General features: G+C 51.6%; 6 protein-coding genes across 6 annotated transcripts; 3 read left to right on the top strand and 3 right to left on the bottom strand.

The window, feature by feature from the left end:
- Positions 1 to 332: 332 nt before the first annotated feature.
- On the top strand, positions 333 to 2,016 carry SAPIO_CDS5801 (uncharacterized protein; the record flags this gene model as incomplete). The annotated part of the gene is made up of 4 exons (XM_016788053.1): positions 333 to 479; positions 754 to 976; positions 1,053 to 1,628; positions 1,712 to 2,016. The coding sequence occupies 4 exons, from the start codon at positions 333 to 335 to the stop codon at positions 2,014 to 2,016; spliced, it is 1,251 nt and encodes a 416-aa protein (XP_016642369.1).
- A 1,121-nt stretch (positions 2,017 to 3,137) lies between these two features.
- On the bottom strand, positions 3,138 to 18,015 carry SAPIO_CDS5800 (Midasin; the record flags this gene model as incomplete). The annotated part of the gene is made up of 4 exons (XM_016788052.1): positions 3,138 to 10,235; positions 10,434 to 10,748; positions 10,804 to 17,451; positions 17,818 to 18,015. 4 exons carry the CDS (start codon positions 18,013 to 18,015, stop codon positions 3,138 to 3,140), a joined length of 14,259 nt encoding a protein of 4,752 aa, XP_016642368.1.
- A 465-nt stretch (positions 18,016 to 18,480) lies between these two features.
- SAPIO_CDS5799 (54S ribosomal protein L12, mitochondrial) lies at positions 18,481 to 19,123 on the top strand (the record flags this gene model as incomplete). Its single annotated transcript, XM_016788051.1, has 2 exons — positions 18,481 to 18,696; positions 18,788 to 19,123. 2 exons carry the CDS (start codon positions 18,481 to 18,483, stop codon positions 19,121 to 19,123), a joined length of 552 nt encoding a protein of 183 aa, XP_016642367.1.
- A 300-nt stretch (positions 19,124 to 19,423) lies between these two features.
- On the bottom strand, positions 19,424 to 20,312 carry SAPIO_CDS5798 (Uncharacterized protein; the record flags this gene model as incomplete). The annotated part of the gene is made up of 3 exons (XM_016788050.1): positions 19,424 to 19,810; positions 19,901 to 20,080; positions 20,157 to 20,312. The coding sequence occupies 3 exons, from the start codon at positions 20,310 to 20,312 to the stop codon at positions 19,424 to 19,426; spliced, it is 723 nt and encodes a 240-aa protein (XP_016642366.1).
- A 953-nt stretch (positions 20,313 to 21,265) lies between these two features.
- Positions 21,266 to 22,762, bottom strand: SAPIO_CDS5797 (Histone acetyltransferase type B catalytic subunit; the record flags this gene model as incomplete). The annotated part of the gene is made up of 2 exons (XM_016788049.1): positions 21,266 to 22,659; positions 22,744 to 22,762. 2 exons carry the CDS (start codon positions 22,760 to 22,762, stop codon positions 21,266 to 21,268), a joined length of 1,413 nt encoding a protein of 470 aa, XP_016642365.1.
- A 587-nt stretch (positions 22,763 to 23,349) lies between these two features.
- On the top strand, positions 23,350 to 25,541 carry SAPIO_CDS5796 (Lmbr1 domain-containing protein; the record flags this gene model as incomplete). The annotated part of the gene is made up of 2 exons (XM_016788048.1): positions 23,350 to 23,660; positions 23,732 to 25,541. The coding sequence occupies 2 exons, from the start codon at positions 23,350 to 23,352 to the stop codon at positions 25,539 to 25,541; spliced, it is 2,121 nt and encodes a 706-aa protein (XP_016642364.1).
- Positions 25,542 to 25,822: the final 281 nt, after the last annotated feature.

The following is a 25,822-nucleotide window of genomic DNA, read 5'->3' as shown; positions in this document are numbered from 1 at the left end:
ACCAGTCGAGAGGAGAGTGCCCTATTCCTCATCCCACTAGCTGCTCTCGCCCACACCACTTGCACCATCTTCCAATCCATATCACCCATCAATCCGATTGCGTTGTCCTGCTCAACGCGTCGATACCACGAGTACTTGGAGACAAAGAGGCAAGGACTTCCAAGACTGTCGGGCTTATACTTGGAGACTCTTGGCAACCCCGAGTTGTCTTCTTTATCTTCCTTGTAGCCAGATCCTTCTCACATCCCAGCACGCTGCCTCCTCCGCCACGCCAGGATTCAGGTCCTCCTGCCCTCTCTGTCCTTTTCCGGTAGGGAGGTATGGCAGACAAGATGTCCATCGACAAAACAGTCATGACTAAAGAAGATAGCGAAGAATCCATGCGATCCAGCCCCGAGAACGAGCAGGCCACCAACGTCCCCGCGAACAGCACTCCCCAGGAACCTCAACAGCCTAAACGCAAGGGAGGCCGAAAACCTGTAAGTCAACACCAAGCCTTAGAAGATTCTACTCCCGAAAACCTGCGACAATGCCAAGAGGAAGAAGGAAGCTGGGTGTGGTCAGGGAATATAAGAGCAGGCCGGAGTGAATAGGTTGGACTGGACTTCTAGGAAGTCTAGCGTGCCTGCTCGGAAATTCTTTTATTAAACTCCCGCAAGCCCACCATGGACCCTCTTCCCGACCCGGCGTGTTCTTTCCCATCCCTGTCGCTAGCAACGAGACTGGGAGCATTGAGCGATGACTGACACCTAGATGAAGATATATGCCACTTCCGAGGAAAGGAAGCAACGCAACCGCCAGGCACAGGCTGCCTTCCGAGAACGCCGAACCGAATATATTAAGCAGCTAGAGGAGACAATCCAAATTCATGAACAAAACCTACACAACCTCCAGACGGCCCACCGAAATGCGGCGGACGAATGCTTGATGCTTCGGTATAAGAACTCCCTTCTGGAGCGCATTCTTCTTGAGAAAGGTATGGATAGATATGAATACCGAATTGCGGTGCCCCTCACCCCGGCCCCTATTGACGTCTTCTCCGTCTCTCATAGGCATTGATGTTCAAGCCGAACTTTGCGCCAAGACGGCAAGCCCCAACCTTGGCCCGACTCATGTCCCGCAAACTCTTGCGCAGCCTCCCCCAATCCAACGGGCCATTATGAACCGCCATCACCAATCTCGACGATCTATTTCGAGCATTGCACCAAAAGTCGAACCTGGCATGGGCCAGCTAGCTACACCACCCCAGCCGCCATCTGTCCTCTCACCCAAAAACCGACACACGCCTCCTTCGCATACGAACTCCCCCACGAGTTCAGCACCCACCTTCGGTAGCCAGCCAGCCTTGTCTCCGCCCGCATCCGATGTTGGGCCCCTTCGGACTCCCGCCGCCGTACCTCAACACCAATTGAGCCCTGTCCCCGGACCCGGACCAATCTCTCCGCCCACTGCCCGGCCGGTTCCTGTCATGGCTCCGACATCTGCTGCAGCTAACCCACGTCTGGCAACTGTATCCACAGCGTCTGCGTCTGTGACTCCCACAACGACACCCGGAACGGTTACCTCGCCAACTGCGGCATCCGGTTACTACACGACCCCCTCGTTCCAGAACCACATCGAACAGCTTGGTGGGTTTTTCCCTATTACGGCGAAATTTTCTTCTCCACCGGCGTTTCCCTGAATATCTATGCTAAACTAGGTTATCCAACAGAACAAGAATACGATGCTCAGGCCGATATTATGGACGATTCCGAGATCGACACGCCAAGCGGACCAGGTCCATATCCTGCTCCTTTCTCTGACCCTAACCAGACGATGGCAATGACCCCCACCTCTCCTGGCCAACCTCGGCAGATGCCCTCTGGGGCCCAAGCAGTCCAGACCTCCGGATCGATGCAGTCCTACGGAAATCTCACCCAACTCTTAGAGCCGAACCTTGAGTGGGATCCCTTTGGGCTCAGTGCGAGCATGGCTTTCCCCAGCCAGTTCTCGTTCGACCAGAGTAATCTGAGATAACGCCCCATCAGAGAGCACACTAGTAACACGTTACGGCGCTCGCACCTTCAGATGTTTTGTCTGATCTCACCAAACATTTCCTTTCGAATTCACTGTCTATAAAAAACCACACATTTCCCCACTTATATTTTTACGACGGAACCCGCATGGTATTCGGCGCTGGAGACACCCTCGGCGCCAATGGTTCGATGATTTAGGTGTACAATTTGGAAGTCAATTATCTTCATTTTCCGATCCAGCCGGTCCCAGGACGCGATTTATCGGAGTTCGTTGACGGATATGGTTCGTTCTTGCTTTGGAGGCGGCGTAGCATTTACGGGGGAATCCGATTGCGCCTTCGGATTTGCCTGCTTTTGGAGTATGGGGTGAGTGGGGGGTTTGGGGGTCAAGGTCTTATTTTATGCTGCTTGGTCAGGAGGAGAGCTGTGGAGATTCATACAGAATCGGCGGACGGAGCAGTATTGTCAAAAGGGAGGGACAGAAGAGGCATGGTGTACGGCAATGGCAGCACCTGGGGTGTTCAGCGGGTATGACCCATGGGCGGTACGGAATTACGGGGGGTGTTTTCGCGTGCTTGCTTTTTTTTCTCTTTTTCCTCGGGCTGCGCAATATTGCTTTTGGGAGGCGTGATTCTGCGATTCGAGTACACAATCGGCGTTTGGTTTCGACAATACCGAAAAGTTCACGGCATTGCAAAGCGGGCGGGCATCTGGGATCTGGTTGGAGGTCATGTTTCTGCCTCTTTCATGGTTTACATCAAACACGTTGACAGGGTGTAGGGCACAGTTACACCTTGGGTTCGGGCGGAATCGTTTTTGCGAAAAGAAAAGTTTTTTTTTATTATATATATATATATATACGTATGAAATACATTGTACCTAGCAAGCTTGCGGTTTGCAATTATTAAACAAAATACTGAACTGATTTCAACTGTCTCCTTATTATACACAGAATCCATCGTGCAAGCATCGAACAGGGGTGGAAAAGGACATGCTCATGGTTTAAAATTCAAGATTCTATTACTTTTTTTCTCTAACAAACAGGGAAAACATGAGACTACTCCGTACACTGTAGTCCATCTCGGTAGACACCCAGTAAATCAAAGAACAAATGAAAAAAAATTAAGCATTAACCTCAGCAAACCAAGTCCTCAAGAGCCCCGACAAAGCATTCGGCAGATCCTCCAAATGGTGCACGATAAGATAGTACTGGAACGGAAAGGTATCAAGGTACCTCTCGATGACCACTCGGGACGTGCCGTCGACATCTTTGACGAAGCGCGCCTCCTTGAGCTGGAGGACGCTGTCTCCCTTGCGCTTCGTCGCGTCGTCCATGACGATGAAGACGATCATGATTCGTTCCTCCGCGGCCTCGCGGAGCAGCCTGCGGATGGAATCATGGGTGGCGGATTGCGTGAGGCCATCAGAGAGGATGAGGGCGAGCTGCCAGAGGTCTTCACCGCCGCGATCAGCTTGAAGGCGAGCGGCGCGGAAGCGGTCGATTGTGGAACGGATGAGAAGACAGATGTCGGTGCGGTCCTGCGAGAAGGAGAAGCGCTGGAGGACGCGGGCGCCGGCGTCGTGGGAGGAGAAGGGGGCGGCGAGGTCGTGGGCGGTGAATACATCCGCGCCGAAGCCGACGACGCCGATCTGGCCGGCCTCGAGCATGGTGAGGGAGCGAGAGACCATGACGAGGGATTCGAGGGCTAGGTTGCCCGAGTTGGACTCGCCCATGCTCTTGCTGTCGTCGACGCAGAGGAGGATCTGGTAGGCGCGTTTGGTGGGGACGCTGCGGCGCATCCAGATCTTGTCGCGCTTGTAGCTAGATGCGATATATGGGATGATGCGCTTGATGTTGAGGCGCTTGCCGGTGCGGAAGGAGCCGGAGAGCTTTGTCGATTGGGAGGGTGTGAGGATGAGGCGGAGATGAGAGGTGAGAGATTGGGAGAGCGACTGTGTTTTGTTTTGGAACTCTGACCATTGTTGCATTGACTCGGTGAATTCGCGCAGAGGACGCGCTTCGTCCGTTAGGTGCGTGGCGGATAGAACACTGGCAGTCTCCAAAACTTCGTCATCCTCTTCGTTCTCGTCCGTTTCGTCTTCCTCGACGAGAGCCGGAGACGGTGATCTCTCCCTGTTGTAGGCACCCTGTCGAGTCTTGACACCGGAGCGGCCATCGTCCCCGTCATTGGCTTCCGCATCTTCCATGTCTTCTGGCTCGGCAGTATCCATTTTTTCAAGGTCTTGTTCGACCTCTTTCTCTTCCGTATCAGGTAAGACATTGCTTGATGGATCTTGCTTCTCCTCATCAATCGCCATCGAGTCATCAATTGGCTGGACCTCATCCTCGGCAGCAGCGCCGATTGCCTGCGTGTCCGGTACAGCGTTCTCGTCCTGCAGGTGCTGGAATTCGCGTTGCTGCATCTCGGACTCTTCAGCCTGAGGATTGGCCTGCTCGTTCTTGTCGTCCTCTGGCCGAGAATCCTTGATTTCGTTTTGCTGCCGGTGCCACTTCTCCACGGCATCTCCGAGCTTTCGGAATGGTTCTGGACGGCTCGCCTCAGCTTCATCTTCTTTCTTTTCCTCTTGATTCTGTTGCTGCGCGGCCTCTTCCGGCTGGGACAACTTCCCCTGGCCCCCGGGTTGAGCTTGTTGGCTATCCGATCCATCACCAGACGCACCCTCGTCTTGACGAGTTGAATTGTTATGGAAGTCCTCGTCGACATCCATCGTGTCTTTGTTCTGGTCTTGGCCGCCTGATTTAACGTCACTCGGTGCCACGTCCTGTGGATCCGTGTCCACGGGATCCGCGGATGGCTGCTCCATAAGGTTGTTGTCTTGCTCGGCTTGGTCCTCCTCCTGCTCCTCATCTCCCTGTTCATCAATCCCTTGATCGTTGGGAACTTCGGCGTCATCGCCAACTACGTCTTCGTCATCCTGTTCCGCCTCTTCGGCCTGTTCACCATCTACATCGCTAGGCTTCGTCTCGTCGGCGGGCTCATCATCTTCTCCCTGCATATTGGCCTCATCCTCCTTCTCCTCACCTCTCTCGTCCTTGTCGCCAAGACTATCAAGATCATCCAGCCCGTCATCTTCCGTACCTGACTCCTGATCCTCGCCGAAGTCAAGGTCCATGTCTTCTGGGAGCGCCAGGGCCTCGCTCTCATCCACGTTTTGATCCTGTCGCTCCACATCTTGTTGTGCTTTGACGTCCTCAGACTCGGCTTGAGGTTCTTCTTCCGCGGCTTCCATTTCATCATTGTCAGCGTCTTCTTTGTCCGACATGTCCTGATCCTGAGCTTCCGCTGCCATCTGTTCATCGTCTTGTTTCTGGCCCTTCGGCTTCTCACCCTGCTGATCCTTTTCAGCCTCTTCGCCATCTCCCTCCCACATCTTCTCATCGACAGCGGTCGCATCCAGGTCATCAACATCACCAGCTTCCTCGTCCATTTCATTCTCGCTTTCACCTTCATCACCCTCCTTGTCACCTTCCTCATAATCCCCCGCAACACTGCCCATCTCACCTTCCATGTCCTCATCTGCCATATCGACGGCGTCCTTTTCATCCTCAATATCTCCATCTTTCTCTTTATTCGGCTCCTGCGCCAGTTCAGAGAGATCCTCGTCAGGTTGGATATCCTTGCTTATATCCTCGGCACCTTCACCATCTCCCAGCCCAGTTCCCGACTCTAGTTTACCCTCACCTCCCGAAGTATCGTCAGACTTCTCTTGAGGAGTACAGAAGCCTTGGGAGGCAAGGTGAGTGTAGGCCTTGCCAAGGCAGTGTGCTAGCCGGACCGTAGAGCGGTGAAGTTCGAGAAGCCGAGTATAACTGTTGCGGCAGATTATCGCATACTGGTCCACGATCGGAACAAACATGGCCATAAGCGCCGTGATTGACCGGTCGTTCTCGATAATGGATAAGTCAACGCTTCCTAGAGAGTTAACACATTGCTTGAGATTTCGGGCCACCGATTCAACCCGAAGCTTCTGGATCATGGTATCAAGGTTCTTGCTGCTGCCAACATGAGATTTGGTGTCCCGGTCATCGGCCGCTTTTTGAAACTGGGCGACGGTCTCGAGGATCTTCTTTGAAAGCGTGACGACTTCGCCGGCAAAATCTAGCAGACTCTGGGGTTCTAGCTTTTCGGTATCCTTGGCAGAAACTGAAGTCCAATTTAGAAGCTCTCGGAGTACAAAAGCAACATTGTCGAACTGTAGGAGCATAGCGTTGACCTCGTGCTCGAAAACTTGCAGCCTCTCAGAAATCAAAGTCTCCAGTGCCTCACGATCGGACGAGGTAAGGCCTGCAGGAAGCTTCCTAGATTCTTGCTCCTTCAAAGACAAGTCTCCAAGCTCGGTGAGCCATGACTGAAGTATCCCTTGGCATACCGAGTTATCCACTTGTCCGAGCTTGGCATGGGTATCAATTAGCTGAATAGCATATCGCAGAACCTCAACCAACCACTTCAAAGTCCGTGATAGGTTAGAATTCTTTCTTGAGTTGGTGATTTTGTCGTTCGTGCCACCTGTGCTAAGATCCCTTAGCTCCTTGACCGCTGCCTCAATATCGAGAAGGGATTTCCCCTTGGAGAGGCTGCGCCTCTGATTGAGTATTGCACTGAGCATCCCTTCCAAGTACCCGATACTGCGCGCCACCTCTCGGCCAGTGATCTCTTCAGAGTGGTCCGTTGCTGTAGCTCTGATTTTCGGCATCATATCGATGAATTTATGGAAGAAATATTCGGTGCCTTCTACCGCAGCGGGGCTAAAAAAGGCCAATGAACCACAAGTTGCCAGAATTGCCGACAGCGACTCTTGCTGTGCGAGACGTTTAGTGTCAAGATTGTATTCGAAGCCCATTGTCCGAGCCTCGCGAAGAACGTCAGCAAAGAGCTTGCGCTTGCGAGCCTTGAGGTGCTTCACTAGGTCTTTGTTCTCGTCGGTCAACACACTTGGCGTCTCCTTCCTCAATTCTTGCATTGAGGTTGACAGGCTCGATATGAAGGCGTCTACTTCTTCCACAGCCTGCCCGACAAACTCGGGTACCCGCCCAACCTGCGTCATTCGTGATACCGTTTGGCCGACGTTGACGAGAGGCTTGAATTGCCCCAGCCAATTGAGCATTTCGCGGCTTGCTAGTTCGGTACTGTCCTTGTCAACCTTCGCCAAAGACATGTCCTCGGCGAGCGCAGTCAGAGGATACTCTTCATCCGGAACACCCTTTTCAATAACCAGCCTGAGCGGCTGACCAAGAACTTCACGGAATTTTCGAACAAGTCTGAAGAGCTTGAGGTGGGATTTCTTAGCGCTGTCCCGTAAGGAGTTGATATTTGTGTCCTTCCAACTGGCGAGGAGAAGCACATCCTTCATCTTTTTCTCGATTGGCAACCGGCCCCGCGTAATTTCCTCGTCGACAACCTTCTGGTACCGCTGATACATAGAAATGAAGCTGCCGACGGTCGTGTGCACAATTGAAAGCGCGGGATAATCCAGAACTAGAAGCTGTAGGTGCTTATGGAATTGTCTCAATAAGCTCAGTCGAGTAGAGAATTGTCCGAGAATAGCTGATGTGAAGTAGACCTCTAGATCCGTAACGAGCTTTTCAGCGTATTCTTTCAGGTTACCCTTTTCTTGGAGCGCCATGGGAATCGCAATCGTCGCATGATACGCGACAAACCACCAAGAGTTCGCATCATCATGGCACCGGCGGACTTCCATATCGAATATCTTTGACCAGGTGGAAAGTTCCAATCGGCGCCAACGAACTATCGACTCGGTCAAGCGGCTGTACAGCTCGGGAACGGAATGGACACGGCTCGCCCATCCTCCAAATTGCCACTCGTACACCATGGCGTGCAAGTGCTCCACCTTCGGCAGCATCTTGGCAAGTGGTTCTATATGTACAAGCTGTAAGACCTTTTCGCAAGAGGCTTGCACATCGGCGAGTGGCTGAAGGTGGCCAATCTCATCGGTGAGTTGCAGTTCGCGGAATCTAGTTTTGATCCTGTTGACCAGATGAACCAGCTGGCGCGCTTCATGGAGATTTGCGTCAGTATAAAAGCTGTAGTTGCTTGGCGTTCCATCCATGTTCAACGAAGACAATTGGTCGCTAAGGGTCAAGAGGGTGCCGGGAAGAAGTTTGTTGCTCAGATCCTGATCCACAGTTGACTTTTCCGACAGATCTGAGGCCATCTTACGCCCAATAGAGAGTAGTGCAGTTCGAATAGCAGAGGGAGCTTCTGGAGTAGAGAGGAGTAGATTTCTGTGAGCCTCGGCCACTTTGATGGACATGTCCCTCACTTTGTATTTCTTGAGGGAAGGTTTGGCCGTCTGCTCATCCTCCTCTCCGTCAAATGTAGGGAATAGTTCGTTGAACTCCTCTTCGTTGACTTCCTCTTCGTCTTCAAAGCTACCCTTAAAACGGTAAAGGCTCTGCTTTGCCTCTTCTTCCTTTCTGTCCGCTTCGAGCTTCCGAGTCCATTCATTGTAGAATGCATGGAAACAAGCAGAAACGGCCTCTCGGTCCTCGGCGCTGAAATTATCCACTCCATCCACTGCAGAGGATATGGTCATAAGGTCAATAAACTCGAACGTCTTATTTTGAAGACTCGGTGCCCTCGCAATGAAATTGCCACCAAGGAATGGCGTAGCTGAGATGAGTTCGGAAGTGGATTCGCTTAGACGTGCCGGCTCAGTATTAAGCGACAGACCAACTTGCATAATGCGCAGGAAGTTCACGACCGGCCGAATCATGTCTTGGTAGGCTTCGAAGTATCCCGAGAGTCTGGAAATAACTCGACTAACGTTCTCCGTGACCAGGTGTAGTCCTTCTTCGGGAAGGTCATGGAGGCTTGAGGTGGCTACTTCGGAGTAGACTGTGGCCTTCAAGACATTATTAAACTCGGCATGAATTTGGCTGAGCTCTGACCGCTCTGGTCGGTAAACCTTGTCATTATCCGCCGGCAGAGGCCCCAGATTATCAATTTCTCGCTCAAGCAATTCGATTCGTAGATTAGAAAGTTGGCCAGTAAACTGAGACTCGAACGTAACCAGCGAAGAGAGTTTGGACAACAAGTTCTCCTTCAGTTCTTTGTAGGACTCGATCTCTAGCGTCAGTCTGAGATGTGGATCAAAGACTCTGTTGGGAACATAAAGTCGAAGCGCTCCAACAGCAAACTGAACCCAGGCCAAGGCGGCAAATCGATAAGCGTCCGTACCACCTAGAGAGGTCGCTATTAATGAACACCATGACAGGAGGAGATTGTCTTTGAAAACTTCAAGGATATGCGGTGCGACGCCAAGGAAAGGCTCGATCAAATCCTCGGGGAACCAGGTTTGACGATCCTCAAATTTCAAAGGTTTAGTTGCCAAAACTTGGTGCAACCTAGTTTCGGTGTCCAACAGCTTGTCACTGAGGCCCGGTTCAAGAGCCTCAACGAAGCTTATGACCAGTTTGTGTAGAATAGCGTTGAGATCTACAAAGGTACTAGATGTGATAGCCCGGGACGCCTGGGATAGGAATGTGGTAAGTTGAGGTAGTTCCATCTCAAGTAGTGCTAGGGAGTTCAATGTCGTGGCACCTATCCCGCCTGCCTTGGCAAGGACTGACGGGAGGAGTCTGCCCCTCCACGCGAGGTTCTCATAGTCCTGACACGCTAAGTAGTCAATTGCCTGTAGAAGTTGGGCCGAGCCATGAGTGTCCTCCAGATATAACTGGGCAAGTGTCGGTACGTTGGAGAGGACAGTAATATTGTCACCCTTAATGCTGTTTCCAAGCTTAAAATCCCGAAGTACAGAGATTTGCCGCAGTGTCTCGAAGTTCCCCGTGAAGAATGGGACAACATCTGCAGATTCTAATCCGATCCTGGTTTCCAGAGACTGAATCTCAGTAGCCAGCTCCATGATTAGAGCTTCTGCACCAGCCCTGCCCGATCGGACGATACCATAGGCCATCGAGAATGTTGACATTGCCTTAGCCAGATCGGCTATCGGGGAACCGATCTTCCACTTCAACGAATCAAAGCGCTTGGCAAGGGTAATAATATCGGCGGACCGTTTAAGAATGGCAGAATCTGGAACGAGATCTGGTCGGAACGTCCTCCAGATATCCTCCATGCCAAGGCCTGTTTTCAAACTGAAGCCCAAGGAAAAGTGTCGGTCGATCTTCTTGAGCAAGTCGGTAACGAATTCTCGCACCGCCGGGTTATAGGCTTGAGACTGAATATTTTTTAGAAGCCTTCGTCCCTGAGCTAAGTGGGCTTGGAACACCGCCTCATCAAACAAGGCGTTTGATACTGTCACGAGCTGTAAAGTTCTTCGCATGTAGTGAATTATGCCCCGGAGAAGCCGATTTTGTACCTAGTTTAAGTTAGAAATGATTCAAATTCGAGGGAGGTCATCTCAAATTACACTCACTCGCCAATCGCTCTCGGCATCTCGAGCTCGGAGGAAGCCATCGATCAACGAGAGAGCAGCCGAGAAGAACTCAGCAACGTCGACAGTCGAATCCTTGGAGACTGCGGTCACCCGCTCCGCGACAAAGGAGCGTTGCAGGCGGTTCAGAGAAGCGATCTTGGAACTTCTTGCTGCCATGGCTTGAGATCGGATCTCGGTGTCCAGAGATTGAAGGTCTTGGTGGTACTCGTAGCATATTGCGAGCCTAAATGGCTGTGGACCCACGGTCTTGGAAAGAAGAAGGGCTATCGGAAGATTCTTGATGGGGAAAATTGGCTGCATGAATGTTAGCATGAAACATTAAGAAAAGCAGGATCGTACAGTCACCGACCTGAGCGTCCCCGATATTTCCAGAGTTGATGGCAGGGAGGGAAGAATACATATTGGAGATGGAGGCGCTAAGGTCGCGGATGCTGTCTGCTCGCAGGAACTCTACGAGTTGCTGAGATTGCTTAGCAACTTCAGGACACTTATAATAAGCCTGCGAGTTCCCATCTTTGACAAATCGAGGTAGAAGGTGGACGTCTGCTTTTGTAAGGCGCTCAAAGGCAAGAGCCGTTATAGCCTTAGCCGAATCCTCGCCATCATCACGGGACATCGACAGCGAGAGATGGTACCGCTGAAGGGTGCTCTCGATGGCAGTCACCCATCTCAGATGCCGGGTCTGTTCGGCCATAGGTTCAAAAAGATGAATCTCAATAGCTCTGTTTCTCATGGCCCTCGATAACTCTCCGTATCTTGGATCAGTTGTCAAGAAGATCCGGAAGTCAGGGTGCGGCTTGACGACTCTTGGTTCTCCGTCAGGATCGCAGTGCTCATTAATACTAAGGAAGCCATTGGGTTCGAGAAGAGAATTCAGTCGGTCGAGCACTGAGGCGCTACAAAGGTTGGCATTGTCTAAAACGAGCCACTGCCCTGTCTGTAGAGCTTTGATGATAACACCATCTAACCACTCGAAGCGAGGGTTTGTCACTGTCAACGGCTTCTGGAGGGTCTCAACTGCTCTTGTAAGGACAGCCCCAACCTCCGATGACGGAGAGACCAATGATAAGAGACTCTCGGCTAGAGGAAGCAAGATGGTGGGCTCGGGTACTTCCGCAGTTGTTGCCAAAAGATGGAGCAATTGGAGGGCATCTGCAGGCGCCTTCCCAGGAACCACGGAGAGGACAGAGGCTTGCAATGTTTCCTGCAATTCCTGAAGCACGGAGTTTACCTCTCGCAGCGGGTCGGATTGCTCAAACCCACCGACAAGATCCATGGTGTCCACATCCGCGTTCAGGGGGAAAGTTACGAGCGACTTGCCTGCGAGGGCCGCTAAGTGTTGAACAAGTACCGACTTCCCCGAGCCCGATGGACCACTAAGGATACAAGGGATATTCTGCGTTACACAGAGTATGAGGGTCTCAATGTTAGAAAGACGAGTCTTCAGATCGATATTCTGCAGACCAACCGGTTGGGCCAGATGACTGCGTTGCATGAGTGCCAACCCGACTTGGCAGAATGAGGAGTTGATATCATGGTAGAGACTGTGGGTCCTTGGGGACTCGCCGAAGATGTCCGCGAATAATTTCGTAACTTCTTGTCTATCTCGCTCTGTCCTGAATCTTTGCCGAACAACGATATCAAGGAGATCGTCAACCTTTGCAGTGCCGAGAAGGGGGTCTGAACTATGTAGGAGATGAAGCCAGCGCAGCAAATCACGAAGATTAAACTCCCAAGGGGCTCCCAAAGAGCCAAATGAACGGTCTTGGGCTATCTTGCGTTCTAACTCCGTGATGAACCGAATCAGCTTCTCGATCGTCTCTGGTGCGACGTCGGGTGAGTGGTTGGACGCAATGAGGCGGAGATCCTCGCCAGAGAATACATCAGCATAGACGACGACAAATCTGTTGACGAATGAGCTTGGAAGACCCTTCCGGCCACCTCCTTGGTGATGAGGGTTCTGAGCAGCGAAGAGGCGAAAGTCGGGGTGACGCTTGAAAACTTGATCCAGCTCAGAGATGTACACCTCTCCTCTGTGATCCAGACACGCGTTTAATCCTTCCAGTACAGACTGGGACGCCAAGTTCATTTCATCCAGCAAGACCCACTCGCCTCTTTGCATGGCCCGCAGGAAGGGAGCATCACGCCAGGCGAAATTTCCCGCTTCAGCTCCATCAACAGGCACATCTGTTCCAAAAAGGTCCATAAGGTCGGTTTGGTCGGAAAGGTTGATTCTAGTCAGGGGCTGTCCACACACCTGGGCCAACGCTGCGACCAGTGTAGTCTTTCCTACTCCAGGGCTGCCTTCAAGGAGAATAGGCTTTTGCATTTGAAGGGCGCGGACAACTCTTAACGTGTTGAGCCTAGTCGTTGGGGGAGTAAAGAACTTGAAATCCTTCTCGTCGACCTCGTTCGAGATTCTTGGTATGGCAAACCCTCCGATGGCGATCTTGGCATCATCGGACGTCAACTCGGGATTCGAATTATAGATGGAAGAAATATCGGCTCTGAGGAGCTCACTGAGTTTGTTCAAGCAATTACGTCTCTGAATCGCAACGCCTTGAGAATCCAGAGCGATGAGGCCCGATGGATTCGCGCCAAGGCTATCAATGAACACAGTTGCAGCACCATTGACGATGGCAAAGAGCGGATCAACTCCATGGCATTGATTAACAAACTGCACCCAAACCAGAAGTTCTCGAATAGAAAATGCTGTCGCGGAAGCAGATCTGAATGTCTCTCCAAACCATGTAGCAAAGTCCACGATGACGTTTGCTAGATTCTTGACCTCCTTCACGAGCTTCCGAGTTACGATCTCGAGAATATCTTCCGTCCCAGAAAGGGGTGGAACCCAGATTTCAGTGAATCGATTCCTTAGTGCCGGAGACAGCTCCTTCTTGCCAAAATCGCCACCAGGATTCATCGTCGCGAAGAATTGGAAGCCGTCCGCCGCTGCCATGAAGGAGTCGTCAATACCCTTTTCTGCCAATAAAATTGTCCGCTGCGGCTCCAAGACTGAGTTCAACCTTTCCAGAACCGAATCGTCAGCCAAGGAAATTTCGTCAAGAAGGAAAAACTGTCCCGTTTTCATGGCATGGACTAAACTTCCATCGGACCATTCGAATAGCGCCTTGCTTCGTATCTCGAGTGTCTCAATCTGCGTTCTGAGGTCTTCGGGAATGGCAGAAAGGGCCTCCGCAGGGAGCTGGCGAATTCTTCCTAGTAATTCATCTGTAGTTCCGTCGGCGTCTTGCTTTAAAGCCTCCATGGCTGACTGAAGAGCCACATGCAGAGCTTCGAGGATTGAAGCTCGGTTCCGAATTGGCCTCTGCGAACCAATAATATCTCCAGTCTCTGTGTTTTGATGTGCGTTGACAATGTGCAGCTCTTTACCGAGGACTTCCGCAAGGACTTGGCAAACCGTCGTTTTTCCACAACCAGTCTCGCCGACGAGCAGAACCGGCTCACGGTTCCGGATGGCTTGAGAGACAAGCATGTAGAGACGTCTCATTCCATGAGTCCAGACGACGCCTTGGCGGTTCTCTTGAAGGTGGCGTAGTGCCTGTGAGGATTTTGAGTAGAGCTCATCAAGGTCTATCTTGACTCTAAACACCTTCTCGATGATTTCTTTCACAGCAATGCGCTCATCCTCATTTCGGACACGCTCAGCGAGCAACATAAAGCCGTTGGCAGCGATTTCTTCTCGGTTCTCGGCATTCCGAAGGGCCCACCGGAAGAGATCACGCAAAGTAGCAAAGCTATCCTTCTGCTCGAACACGCGGGTTGTTTGACGCAGGTGTGACAGCTCCTTATAAACCGTCACGATTCTCTTGCAATCAGATGGGGCAGTGTACCGACTCCGTTTCTGGAGGATGTATTCGAGCTCATCCTCGGGGATGTCATCAAAATGCAGTTCTAGAAAACGGTTACGAAAGGCTCTTGACAGCACTTTCCTTCCACCATAGAGACCTGGAGGGTTTTGAGTCGCAAAGAGGCGAAAGTTCTCATGCGGTTTGACGACTTCTTGAGTCTCAGGGATAAGTAACTCTCGGTTATCATCCAGTAAACGGTTGAGCGCCTCGAGGACATCAGTAGGGGCAAGGTTCAATTCATCCAGTACAATCCAGTAACCGCGGCGCATCGCCTGCACGAGCAAGCCATCCTGAAAACGTAAACGCCCATCCGTACCAGATACGTAGGTCCCGAGGTACTCCTGAAGATCTGTATGTTCATGATTGTTGATCCGTACGAATTTATTCCCACTGTAGTTTGCCAAGTACTCAATCATACTCGTCTTGCCAGCGGAAGTAGGACCCTGGATGAGGACCGGAAAACCGCCGTCCCTGGCGTTCGAGGTGGCACGCACGAGATTAAGAAGGTTTCGCTCGACTGAAGGGGAGATGATATAGTCTTCGCTTTCAACAGGCGTTTGTTCTCCCTGAAGGAGCCAATATTGTCTGTCCTGACTCTTGCTTTTGAACCGGATGTATTGGCGCCCATCGTCCGGGAGTTTCGGACGCTGGGACAAGATTGAACTTCGCGAATTGCCACTGCCGAAGATGTGGTGTGCTATTAACGGAACCAGCAGCTCCTCCGATTCCCGGTTCAAAAGGGTCAAAAAACCCATAGAGAAACCTTCGTACAATGCCCTTCTCAGGCCATAAAAGGGAGCAACTTCCCTCACGTAACTCAAGACGCGAGTCAGAGTTCGCAGGCTGAAATGTGGTACCTCGTTCGCTCCATCCACCAATCGCTTCTCGGCCGCTAGCTGCTTGGTATTCAAGTAGAGTCTTGTAATGTCATCTGCAGCCTGCTCATCTTTGGCACTCTTGATATGCAGGTAAGCCTTCACAATTTTTAAAAGATCCTTGTAGTCACGATCCGGGCTGTTGACATAAATTTCCGTGAACCTCGACCTAATGCCAACTGGAAGGTCTCGCTTTCCAACGTCGGTTGCCGGATTCATCGCACCAAATATGCGGAAATTGGGATGGGCCGTGATTCGCTCGATCTCGCCTGTCTCCGACAGTAAGATCGAGGGGGTCTCACCGGGGTCAGTAAGGAGATCAGCGATGCTCTCCAAGGTATCAGAAGAAGCCAGGTTTATCTCATCCAGAAGGACCCAGTCTCCATTCCTTGCAGCCTTAACAATATTGCCTTCCACGAACGAAAATGTGAAGGCGCTGCTATTTCCCGAGATTTGAGCATTGAACTGATCAAGGCTCTTCTCAAATTCGTTCCATCGGGACTTGATATCGACAAGATGCCTAAGCCTTGAGGGTGCTTCTTGTTTTTGGCGTTTTGCGGGTGGCTCGCCATTCTCCCGAGTCCTCTTCTGCTCTACCTGAAGTAGCTTCTTGAACAGTTCCGCCCCCTCCACCCACATCTTGGAGGCCTTTGACCATTGTCGCTTCGTGATGTATTTGGCGATCCGGTTCAAATACGGCTGATTCTTCGCGGCTAGGCCCGTGGCTCTGAAAAGTTCATCGAATTCATCCTTTAAGGGGATCGCAAGGTTGAGAGCATTGACAGGCTTAAACCCACCAATGAGATCGCCAACCTCACTCTGCTGAGACAAATTGACGGCAACAACTTTGCGGCCAACAATGTCAGCTAGTTGTTGGACGACTGTCGTCTTTCCGATACCAGTCTCGCCCACTAATAGAACCGGTTCTCTCAACTGCACCGAGCGAGTGAGTTGTTCGAGAAGCCTCTTAGCTTGAGTAGTATCGGCAAATGGGCGTTTTGACCGTTGGATCGTCGGATTCTTGTGCTTCTCGATTGAGGTTCGGCCAACGCGAAGATGGGATTCGCTATCCTTCAGGACGGGCACATATGCAGTCATCTGGTGCTCAACCCAAGCCTTAGCCATGTGCATCTCTTCTCCGATAGCGAAAACCAGTTCATCCTTCCCCTTGCCCTCTGGCAAGTGACCAACAAAACAATCCACCGCTTCCATGAACATTCGCTCTCTCGTCTCTTCACTGATCGTCACAGTCGAGCCCGAGGCGAGAAGCTGATCCTGCAATCTTCGGCACCATTTTAGGAGTTCTCGGAGTGTCATCTGTCTCGCTATTCCGCGACTTGAGGCAACGATTGATGGCATCGAAGCAGTTCGCGTAAGGCGGTGGAAGACGGAGAGAATCTGGGGAACAATCTTGTCGAGCATTGGAAACGCGCCTCGTACAATTTCTTCTAGCTCTCGTTCCGGCAGCGGCCGGATAGCGAGCTGCTGCCAGAAGCGTAGACCGAGGAGATGTGGAAGCGTCTCTTGGCCGTTCATACCTTTTGACGTCCTAACAGTGGCGAAGAGACGGAAGCCACTGGCAGCTTTAATCCTCTCACTTCTACTAGGGATGAGCAGCTCCCCTCGCTCAACAAGCGGCAGCAGCGAGCTGACGACTTCAGCAGGAGCACGGTCGAGATCCTCGATTAAAACCCATCTTCCTTCCTTGACAGCTTTTGTTAGAACTCCAGGCCGCCACTGGAAGCTGCCAGGTTTCGACCCGGTTGAGTAGAGACCGATGAGCATCTTGGCATCGGTTTGATCATTCAAGTGAAGAGTTACCATGTCCGAACTCATGCCGAGGTCCTTGGCGAGTTCCTTGATAACGGATGTCTTGCCAGATCCAGGCAAGCCATGAAGAAGAATGGAACCAGGGTTTCGTAGAAGGCTAGCAAGATGCTCGAGATTATCCCTCACAGTCGACGTGACGACGAGGGATGATTGTTGCACAAAAGTGCCGCTCGGACGTGGGAGAATGACTCTACCATATGATACGACATGTGGAGTGAGTTCTTGTGGCGCGAAGATTGGGCCATCGTGTGTTCCTGAGCGAGCAATATCCTGGCGAAGCTTCTCCACCGCATTTACACGACTATGCTCATGTAGAGACAAGAAACCGTAGTCAACCTCGAGGCCATCAAAGTCACCTAATACGGGGTCTGCCGTACCGAGATGTTCCTGGATAAGAGCCTCAAGCTTGAAATCTGATGCCTGAAGAAGCTGACAAAATATGCGGATCGCTAGATACCTGACTGCTCGATCATCATGCGCGAAAAGTTCCTGCGCATCGGAAGGGGATAATAACGGGCCATAGGTTCGCTGGTCGAAGCTGTTCAACCTCCATATTGAGAGTAGAATTCGTTGGAGGGAAACGGGGTCATCGGGGGTGGCGGTCCATGAGTTAAGGTGAGCCGGACGGAAAATTGGGAGCCCAGGTTGCTTGGGACGGTGATGGGAGAGAAATCGTTCGAGAAATATAGAGAGATATGGCGCAAACGGCAATATCCGAGCATAAGAAGCTAATACAGAGCCATTCCTGTCTGTTTGCGCAAGTTGGAGGACCCATCGCGCACATACATCGGCGAATACGTGCTGAAAATGAACGAAAAGCCTATCAGTGAGGCGTGGTGAAAGGGCGGCATTGGCGATGGCATCGAGCATTCCAGAGGCGGCATGATTTCGTACAACTTCAAGTATTTCGGGTGGCAAGAGGCCTAATGTCTCACTATCTCTCATAAGAGAGACCATATTTGAGGAAATATCCGCCGCCGCCATCTTTGCCCCGGTAATCTTGAGATTTCGTCGAATCTTTGTGTGTCTTGAAGGCAAGACTTTCCAAGATATTTTTCTTTTTCTTTTTTTTGGACCCTGCGATAAGCGATAAGCCCACAGTGCCTGGAACGGTTTTGTGACCCCACATGTATCCTTACTTTGTTTGGCCAGATATTTGGCGGAAGAGTACATTTATTATCTTATCAGACAGTGTCTATTTCTTATCGATTAGAGACCACACAGTGACGTCGGTCCACTGCCGCCAGCCGCCACATTACTTGACAAATTTTCTGCCATTGACGGTGCACGAGCCACCTCGACGAGCCATCCACGACAAGAGCTCGAAAATCTTCGAGATTTTGTCTCCTGTCAGCTCAGAATCCCAAGCACACGACCTCACCCGCCAGCCGCGCGACCACAACGCCAGTCCAACATATCGTCTCCCTCTCGCCAATCCTCCTACAAACAATGTCTCTATCATACAGGTACGCGGCACAGCGCTGCGCGCGCCAATTGCGATCTGCCGGTTCCTTCCGATACGCCGCGCCGATAGTCTCGACCCCTAGGCGATGGAACTCGACCGAGGCCGCTGCCGCTCCCGAGAACCCCAAGATTGCTGCTATCGTCGACCAGATTAGCCAGCTCACCCTCCTAGAGACTGCGGATCTCGTTTCTAGCTTAAAGGTATTGTTCCCACGACATTGACTCATGATGCTCCACGCTCTCGGATGATGAGGCCATTGTATCTAACAGTCTGGTTTTTCTCCAATTCTAGACCCGACTCAACCTTCCCGATGTCCCAATTGGTGCCTTCGCTGCCGGCCCTGCCGCGGGCGCTCCAGCGGCAGCTCCCGCTGCTGAGGAGGCGGAAGAGGAGGCCCCTGCTGCTGCCGAGAAGAGCGTCTTCACCCTCAAGCTGACCGGCTTCGAAGCGACTTCCAAGCCCAAGGTTATCAAGGAGATCAAGAACCTTCTCGGTCTCAGTCTAGTGGACAGCAAGAAGTTCGTGGAGAGCGCGCCCAAGGTGATGAAGGAGAACGTGCCCAAGGATGAGGCCGAAAAGATCATCGAGACCCTCAAGGCGCTCGGTGGCACCGTGACGATGGAGTAAAGCGGAGGAGACAGGAGAGTCCCCGGGCTAGTTGTGTCTGGTGTGTTCTGTAAAGCGGGTTTATAGACGGTTTCTCTATTGGTCAAGGCTCAAAGGTCTGATGGCTGGATGTGACGATAGATTGAGCTTCTTGCATGTATAAAATGGTTGTAACAATATACTGTGCGGAGGACCCGCTCAACTCAAACCTTCTGGATTCTAGATGGATAATCTGTGATTCTTGGGGTATCAATCCCAATGGATTCAAAATCAAAACTCCCGTTAACCCCCAACGCCTACCCGCCTCTCGAAATGACATCCTTAGCCGTTATAGTGGGTACAATACGACGACCATTCCCTTTCTTTCATCTCGCGCTCTTCTTTTGCCATGAGATCATCGTCGGATCCCCAGTCACTCGTTTCTTCCCACAACTTCTCCCACTCAGGCTTGTCGGTAGGGCCAGCCGGAACTGCCCACATTGTCTCCCGAAGCCTCTTGTGGCGCTCTCGGTCCTCCTCTATACGGCGGTCGATCTGACGGACGTCCTCGAAAGTGGAGTGCTTGGGTGCTGGACGACCGGCCTGGCTGTCACTAGCGACAGGGGACTCCAGTGAAAAGTCTTTCGTGACTCTGTCCTTGAGGCACTCTTCTATTTCCAATACCAGATCTTGTTGGAAGAACCCTTTGTTGCAGAGTCCTTGTAATACCTGCAAGGACAAAATCAGCTTCAACCTCGGCCATTGGATACAACGGAGGAAACCCGCCAACCCTTGCGGGATGAATGTCTTGCTTCATACCTTCCTGACCACTTTGACGTTTGCAGATCCGGTTCCATCATCCGGGGCTACAGCATCAACAACTCTAATGATGTCTCGCTGCATCATTCGAACATAGTTCACATGGCCATCCTTACTAGCCAACTGAAGAAACTGCTCGATGAAATACATGATGTTTGCACGGGTATTCATATTCCGATTCTGCGCGAAGAAGCGCCTTAGCCAACCCTCACTCCTCGCTTCGACAGACCATAGTGAGATTCGGATTCAAACGTACCTGTTCAAGCTGTTCCACGATGCATGAGTGGAGATCCTCATCCATGTCCTTGTATTTAAGGGCATATTGTGCAGCCTTCTGGGTCGCGGTAACAGAAGCATTAAGCTGTTGTAACTGCTTGGTGAAGCGCATGCGAACCTCGAAAGGATCCGCCATTTTTGCGAAGGATGTGGTGTTGAGGCGATGGGTTGATAAACTGCATTCAAGCCTGTGGCAAGCGATGCTTTCGCCAAGTTGTGTCCATGATCCCATATGTACAATCCATCGTTATACGCATAACTCTAACCACCAGTCCACCATTTTTTTCCTGGAACTGTGCCTTTCGAGCAAACCGCCCCCGGTTTTGATTGAGACATCGAGTTCTCGGACGACCTCGTAAGTGTAAGAGAGCAGGGCAGGATGAAACTTGCAGCTATTTTTGAAATTAATTACCACAGGAAGTCGAAAATTTCCTCTTTAGTGCATAGCTTGTTTCTGCTCCGTAGACACAAAGAGCCTACCTTGATTGAGGTTGTTCAATCTCTCCAACAACCTTTCTGCCTGCGGCGGAATCTTACGCGCTTGCCATGGCCATGGGTCTCCCCCGCACTGAGACTCAGAGGATGGCTACTCATACTGTAGTAGGTGCGGCTCAGCGATGACCACCCCGTCTTGAGAAGCTACTGTATTTCTGAGTCAATGGGAGATAGGGTGTCCGACGCGTCAAAGAACGCGGTCAAGAAGCCGCAACTTGATCGAAGAATACACATACCGGGCTTCAGCAGTGGGCTTCTGTAGGGGGCTGCATAAAACATTATAGAGCTACGACAAGAGGGTCTAAAGGCGCATCACTTGAACGTAGACTGTCTTGATGGGGTATTGAAGGCGAGCATGTATTTTGGAGAACCACCAATCCAAGTATTATACAGATAAACGCCGGCATGTAAAAGGACCGTCATCAAAGTATCCGCCCTGCCGTACCCATAACTCCAGTTTTCCCTTCCTTCATAATATACCGCTCGCTGATTTCGAACTGCTCATCATCGTAATTCCCTCGAGCCTTGCCTTCTTGGAAGCCGATATGATAACCTTGGCATCATCATCGTCAAACTTCCCCCCGATCCGCCGATTCAGATCGACGTCCCGTCCTCCTCTACATCCTCGACCTTCGCCTTCTTGGAAGCGGACGCGTCCTCGGTGTCGTCATCGTCGAGTCGTCGCTTGGGCTTATCACGCTGCGCACGGCGTTGGAACTTGTTGAGGAGTCGAATGTAATCGAATTGGACATTATCCATGGTCTCCTCGAGAAGCACAAGCCTCGGGCCTAAATCGTACTGGCCCAGGACATCCACATTGTGGACGAGAAGGCGAGACTTGACAAAAAGCCTCCAGACATTGAAAATGAACTTGTCATCGGCCGTCGGCTTGTTCTTGCTCTTTCCCTCGGTAGGAAGTCGAGGGCGGACGGACTCAGGTAGCTTGCTCATGAGATGCATCTCTAGGCAGCGCATGAACTGACGGGGCACAATCTTGCTCTTCTCCATCAGTGCATCGACAGCCTTCCGATCGACAAGCTCTGGAAGTAAACCTTTCATATCGAGCTTGATGCCCTGCTTGAACGACATGTCTCTAAACTCGGGCAGAGTCAGAAGAAAGGCGAGATCACACATGTCTCTGAGGTCATCAAAAGACTCGTTGGGCTCCTCGACGGTCAGCTGTCGAGTAAGCGGGTTGTCGTAATAATACTGGAACATCGTCTTGTAAAGGCGAGTTCCGAGGCCGCGGCTTTGGTAGGGCTTCAGGATAAGGAACTGCGACAATCGCGCGCGAGAGGGTAACTGGCCGAGATCAAAATCGCCTACAGGCAGCTCAAATCGCGTGCCAGGGGGAGGAGGGGGATCGATTCGCTTGCCGAAATAGTAGAATCGATAAACGGTGGAAAAGCCTAGGAAGCTGTAGCCATCCTCGTCCTTCTCGTACAGGGACCAAACGGTCCATCGATCGTCAACTGCATCGAACTTGGGATTGATGATGGGCGAACCTCCCTCAATGAAAAGGAGCGGGAGAAGCTGGATGCGCGCGACCAGCTGCTTAATTCCCGGGTCGACCAAGGTACCCTTCCAGATCTCATAGGTATGGGATCCGTCCTGCATCGTGGCGTGCAATTCGCCAGCAGGCTTCCAGGTATTCTCGAGAGAGAGCTTCTTCGTGTTCTCGACGAAGTCAGGGTAGCCACTAAAGGCAATGTCGGGGAGGTTTTCCTTCAAGGGAGTCATGATGTCGGCTGGTTCGGTGTCGCCGACTGCGTCAAATTTGGCTTGGTAGGACACCTTGACTACTGGTCGCATGTCGTTTGCGCGGTAATTGATGTTTATTTTCAAACCTTTGTAACCAAAGATTTGCTCGTCCTCGCCATAGAGAGGGTAAGTAAACTGTGCGTTGAAAGGAGGGCCAAGCGCGACTGGGCCCTCCTTGGAAGGTCGCCAGAGACAGATCCGGACAGCCTCATTGGCATTCGCAGACCCTAGGACATTCGTTGTCAATCAGTATCGTGTTCTAGCAGGAGAGATGGGAGGAATCGAAACAGCAAAACAGCATGAATACATACACTCTTCGATGTCTGCCATGGTGGATGAACCGTAGGGGTTCACTAGAGGAAATATTTGTTCTGCTGATAAGAATAAGAATAAGGAAGTAGAGGCTTGTAGGAGGGGAGTCAAAAAAAGAGGATTTTACTGTGCAGACAGCACAATACTATAAGTGGAAGGGAGAAAATGTGCCCTGGTTAAATTATGATGTTGGAGGGAGGAGAAGCAGTTGATTCTTGAATCTCTGCACTCAGTTGTCCGGAGAGGTGAGGAATGGAGGGTGCTTGACGGTGACAGTCTTTGTGAATGCTCACAAAGCATGGGCGCGTCACGTCGCGTACTACTTAAAGAGCTTGCTGAAAAAGGGCAGGAGGTACTGAGGTACTCGGGCGCCATACCTTACTTCCCAGTTCGCTGTTCCAAACTTGGCCATGGGTGATGATGTAATCACAGTCCCCGCAGATCCTCTGCGTCGAAGCCTGAGTCGACGCCTTCCTGGAACATCATTTGATCATTTGTTACCAGCTGACCTCACATCGCAGCCTCGATTTAGAGTTGCTCATCAAGAGCCACCTCAACTTCACCTCTACCATCTTCTCCCCGCCAAAGATGGTATTAACTCCAAGATGCAGCATATTGTGAGCACAGGGTCGCCTGTGCCCTCTGAGATATTTGCGCTGGTTGCAACCATCATCATCTCCATTACAGTACTGCTAATTCTCCGATACTTCCTGCCTCTCCGAACCACGCCCGCCTTCTACCTCGTCCCCATCTTTTTCGCCATCTTCCTCCCTGCCGCGATTGTCCTTCTCGTTCCAATAGACCTTGCATCGAGTGCAAGAACCGAAGATGATGCCATTCGAGGAATATGGCTCCCCGAGAGGGTCCTCCTCGTCTCGTGGAGGATCACGTATTGGCTGACCTTTGCTCTCACCTGGTGCGACTTGCCGGCGCAACCGTTATCGCATTTGCCTAATCTTTGACGATGAATCTAACATATTGCGCTAGGTTCCTCCTCCCGATCCTTGCCGAATACTCCGACTCCGGACATCGCGACCCATATGGAAAGCTCATGTACTCGCTCCGTTCCAATGCCCAGTTCCACGCCATAGTCCTCGGCTCTAGTTTCGTTGGACTTATCTACATCTTCATTAAATACGGCGTTTCCCTCACCTCTTTAAAGAGCGTAGTAATGGCCCTTGCCTACTGTTGGGGTCTCGTGTTTGCCATCTACCTCATGGGCCACGGCCTGGTATCGATACCCCGCCAGCTCTTCCGAAACGCAAGCATCAGCGGTCGTCTCCGGAGACTACAGAGCCATGCGCCGGCTCTACATGAAAAGATGGAAGACTCTTTGTTGACTTTGGAAGACATCGAGGCTCAAGTGCTAGAGCTGAGCCGCCGGAAGGTTGGAAGCGCGAGAGACTTCGGCGATTGGATCGAGGAGCTAGTTGAGATCGCCGGCCTTCCCGACTCTCGCCCTGTTACGGTCGACAACACGATCGGTGGAGAGAGTCGCATATTGCCAACGGTGATTACCGAGCAATACATGGCCAACTTAACTAGGGAGCTAATTCGAGCCCGCCATGCTCGATCTCGTTTTGTTGGAGAATGGAACCGGCTCGTCCACGAAGCCGCGAAGACCCAGACTTTACTTGACTCGGCCGCCTCCAAGAAACTTGATGTCGGCGAGCTTCATCCAGAGTCCTCCCCATGGTCCCGCCTGACCGTACTTACACCATATTCGCGGTATCTTCTCCATTATCACATCATGCCATACGTACGAATCTTCACTGGCGTCTTGCTCGCCTTGGCGTCTGCCTGCATTGTTTGGTCTGAGGTTGTCAAAGTCGCCCTCCCTAATCTTTCCATCATCCGCTTCACTGTTGTGCATCATTGGGTTGGCGAAAAGGGCCAGGTTGGGTTCGCGGGCCAAGTTCTCTCCATGTTTTGGCTGCTCTACATGTGTGCGGCCACTCTCACATCGATAACCGAGGTCAAGGTGTGGAGAGGGAGAGCGCTCACCCGACGAAATACTGCATACGAGTCGGCCTTTTGGTACTCGCAGCAAGTGGCTAAGCTCAGCGTTCCATTATCTTACAACTTTATGACTCTACTATCACCCAAAATTTACAAAAAGACCGTGTTTTACGGTTTCCTTGGTCAGCTCATCGACTTCACGCCGCTAGGGAGGTGGTTTGACTATCTATTCCCCATCCTTATTCTATTCCCTGTATGCGCTACGCTGTTCGGTATATACGGAAGAGTCAAACGACTCCTAGGTTTCGGCCTCGACATTGTCGACGACGAGGAGGAAGGAGGAGGAAGGGGAAGTCACGGTGCCGGCCTATGGAGGGAAGGCCGAGATCTCATCGAACGAGATTTAAGCGGCCACTCCCTGTCTCGTCGCAGGGATGAGGCTAGAGCCCGGGCTGCCGGAGGGCCACCCGGTCGTTCCGCGCCGATATTATCCATTCCATCCGCCCGCGGCGCAGGGGCCTCTTCGTCATCACCTCTTAGGTCGCCCACACAGCCCAGTAACCCACGCCGACTCGGACAGCCATCCCGCGACGCGGTGTGGAACGACGAGCCGACAGGCGACGAAAACTTTTTCCAGATCCTTGGCCACCGGATGAAGAATACCATTGATACTTTTGAATCGCCGAGGTGGCTACAGGATCTAGGCGAGGGCATCAAGAATCCCCCCTGGACCAATAACGGAAATGAGGGTGGTGGCAGTGGAAGAAATAATGGAAACCAGTCTGACATTAGGCGGTGGTTTGGCGGTGGTAATGATGAGGGTCGAATCAGACTCTAAGAATAGGGGAAGGTATAGCACCGCTACAAAAAATGTATTGGGCAGCAAGGCGTGGTGACCATGGAGTACTGGTTCTTTTGTTTTCTTTAGTTTACTAGAGAGTTGGGCGGACTGTTTCCTTTGCCGATAGGCACTTCTGAGATATTCAAGCTCATGTGTACTTCGTCAGAATAATTCATTAGCATCATCAGTCGTAAAGATATCATTTACAGGAAATTACAAGCTGAGTTGAACCTCTCCCTTTGCTCCCGTTCGCCATTCTCCTCGGGTAGTTTTCCCGG

This window comes from Scedosporium apiospermum (genome assembly GCF_000732125.1).
Source record: "Scedosporium apiospermum strain IHEM 14462 chromosome Unknown SEQ_SAPIO_0099, whole genome shotgun sequence".
Lineage (NCBI taxonomy): Eukaryota > Fungi > Ascomycota > Sordariomycetes > Microascales > Microascaceae > Scedosporium > Scedosporium apiospermum.
Note: the sequence above shows the minus strand (reverse complement) of the source record. Positions and strands in the feature narration are given on the sequence as shown.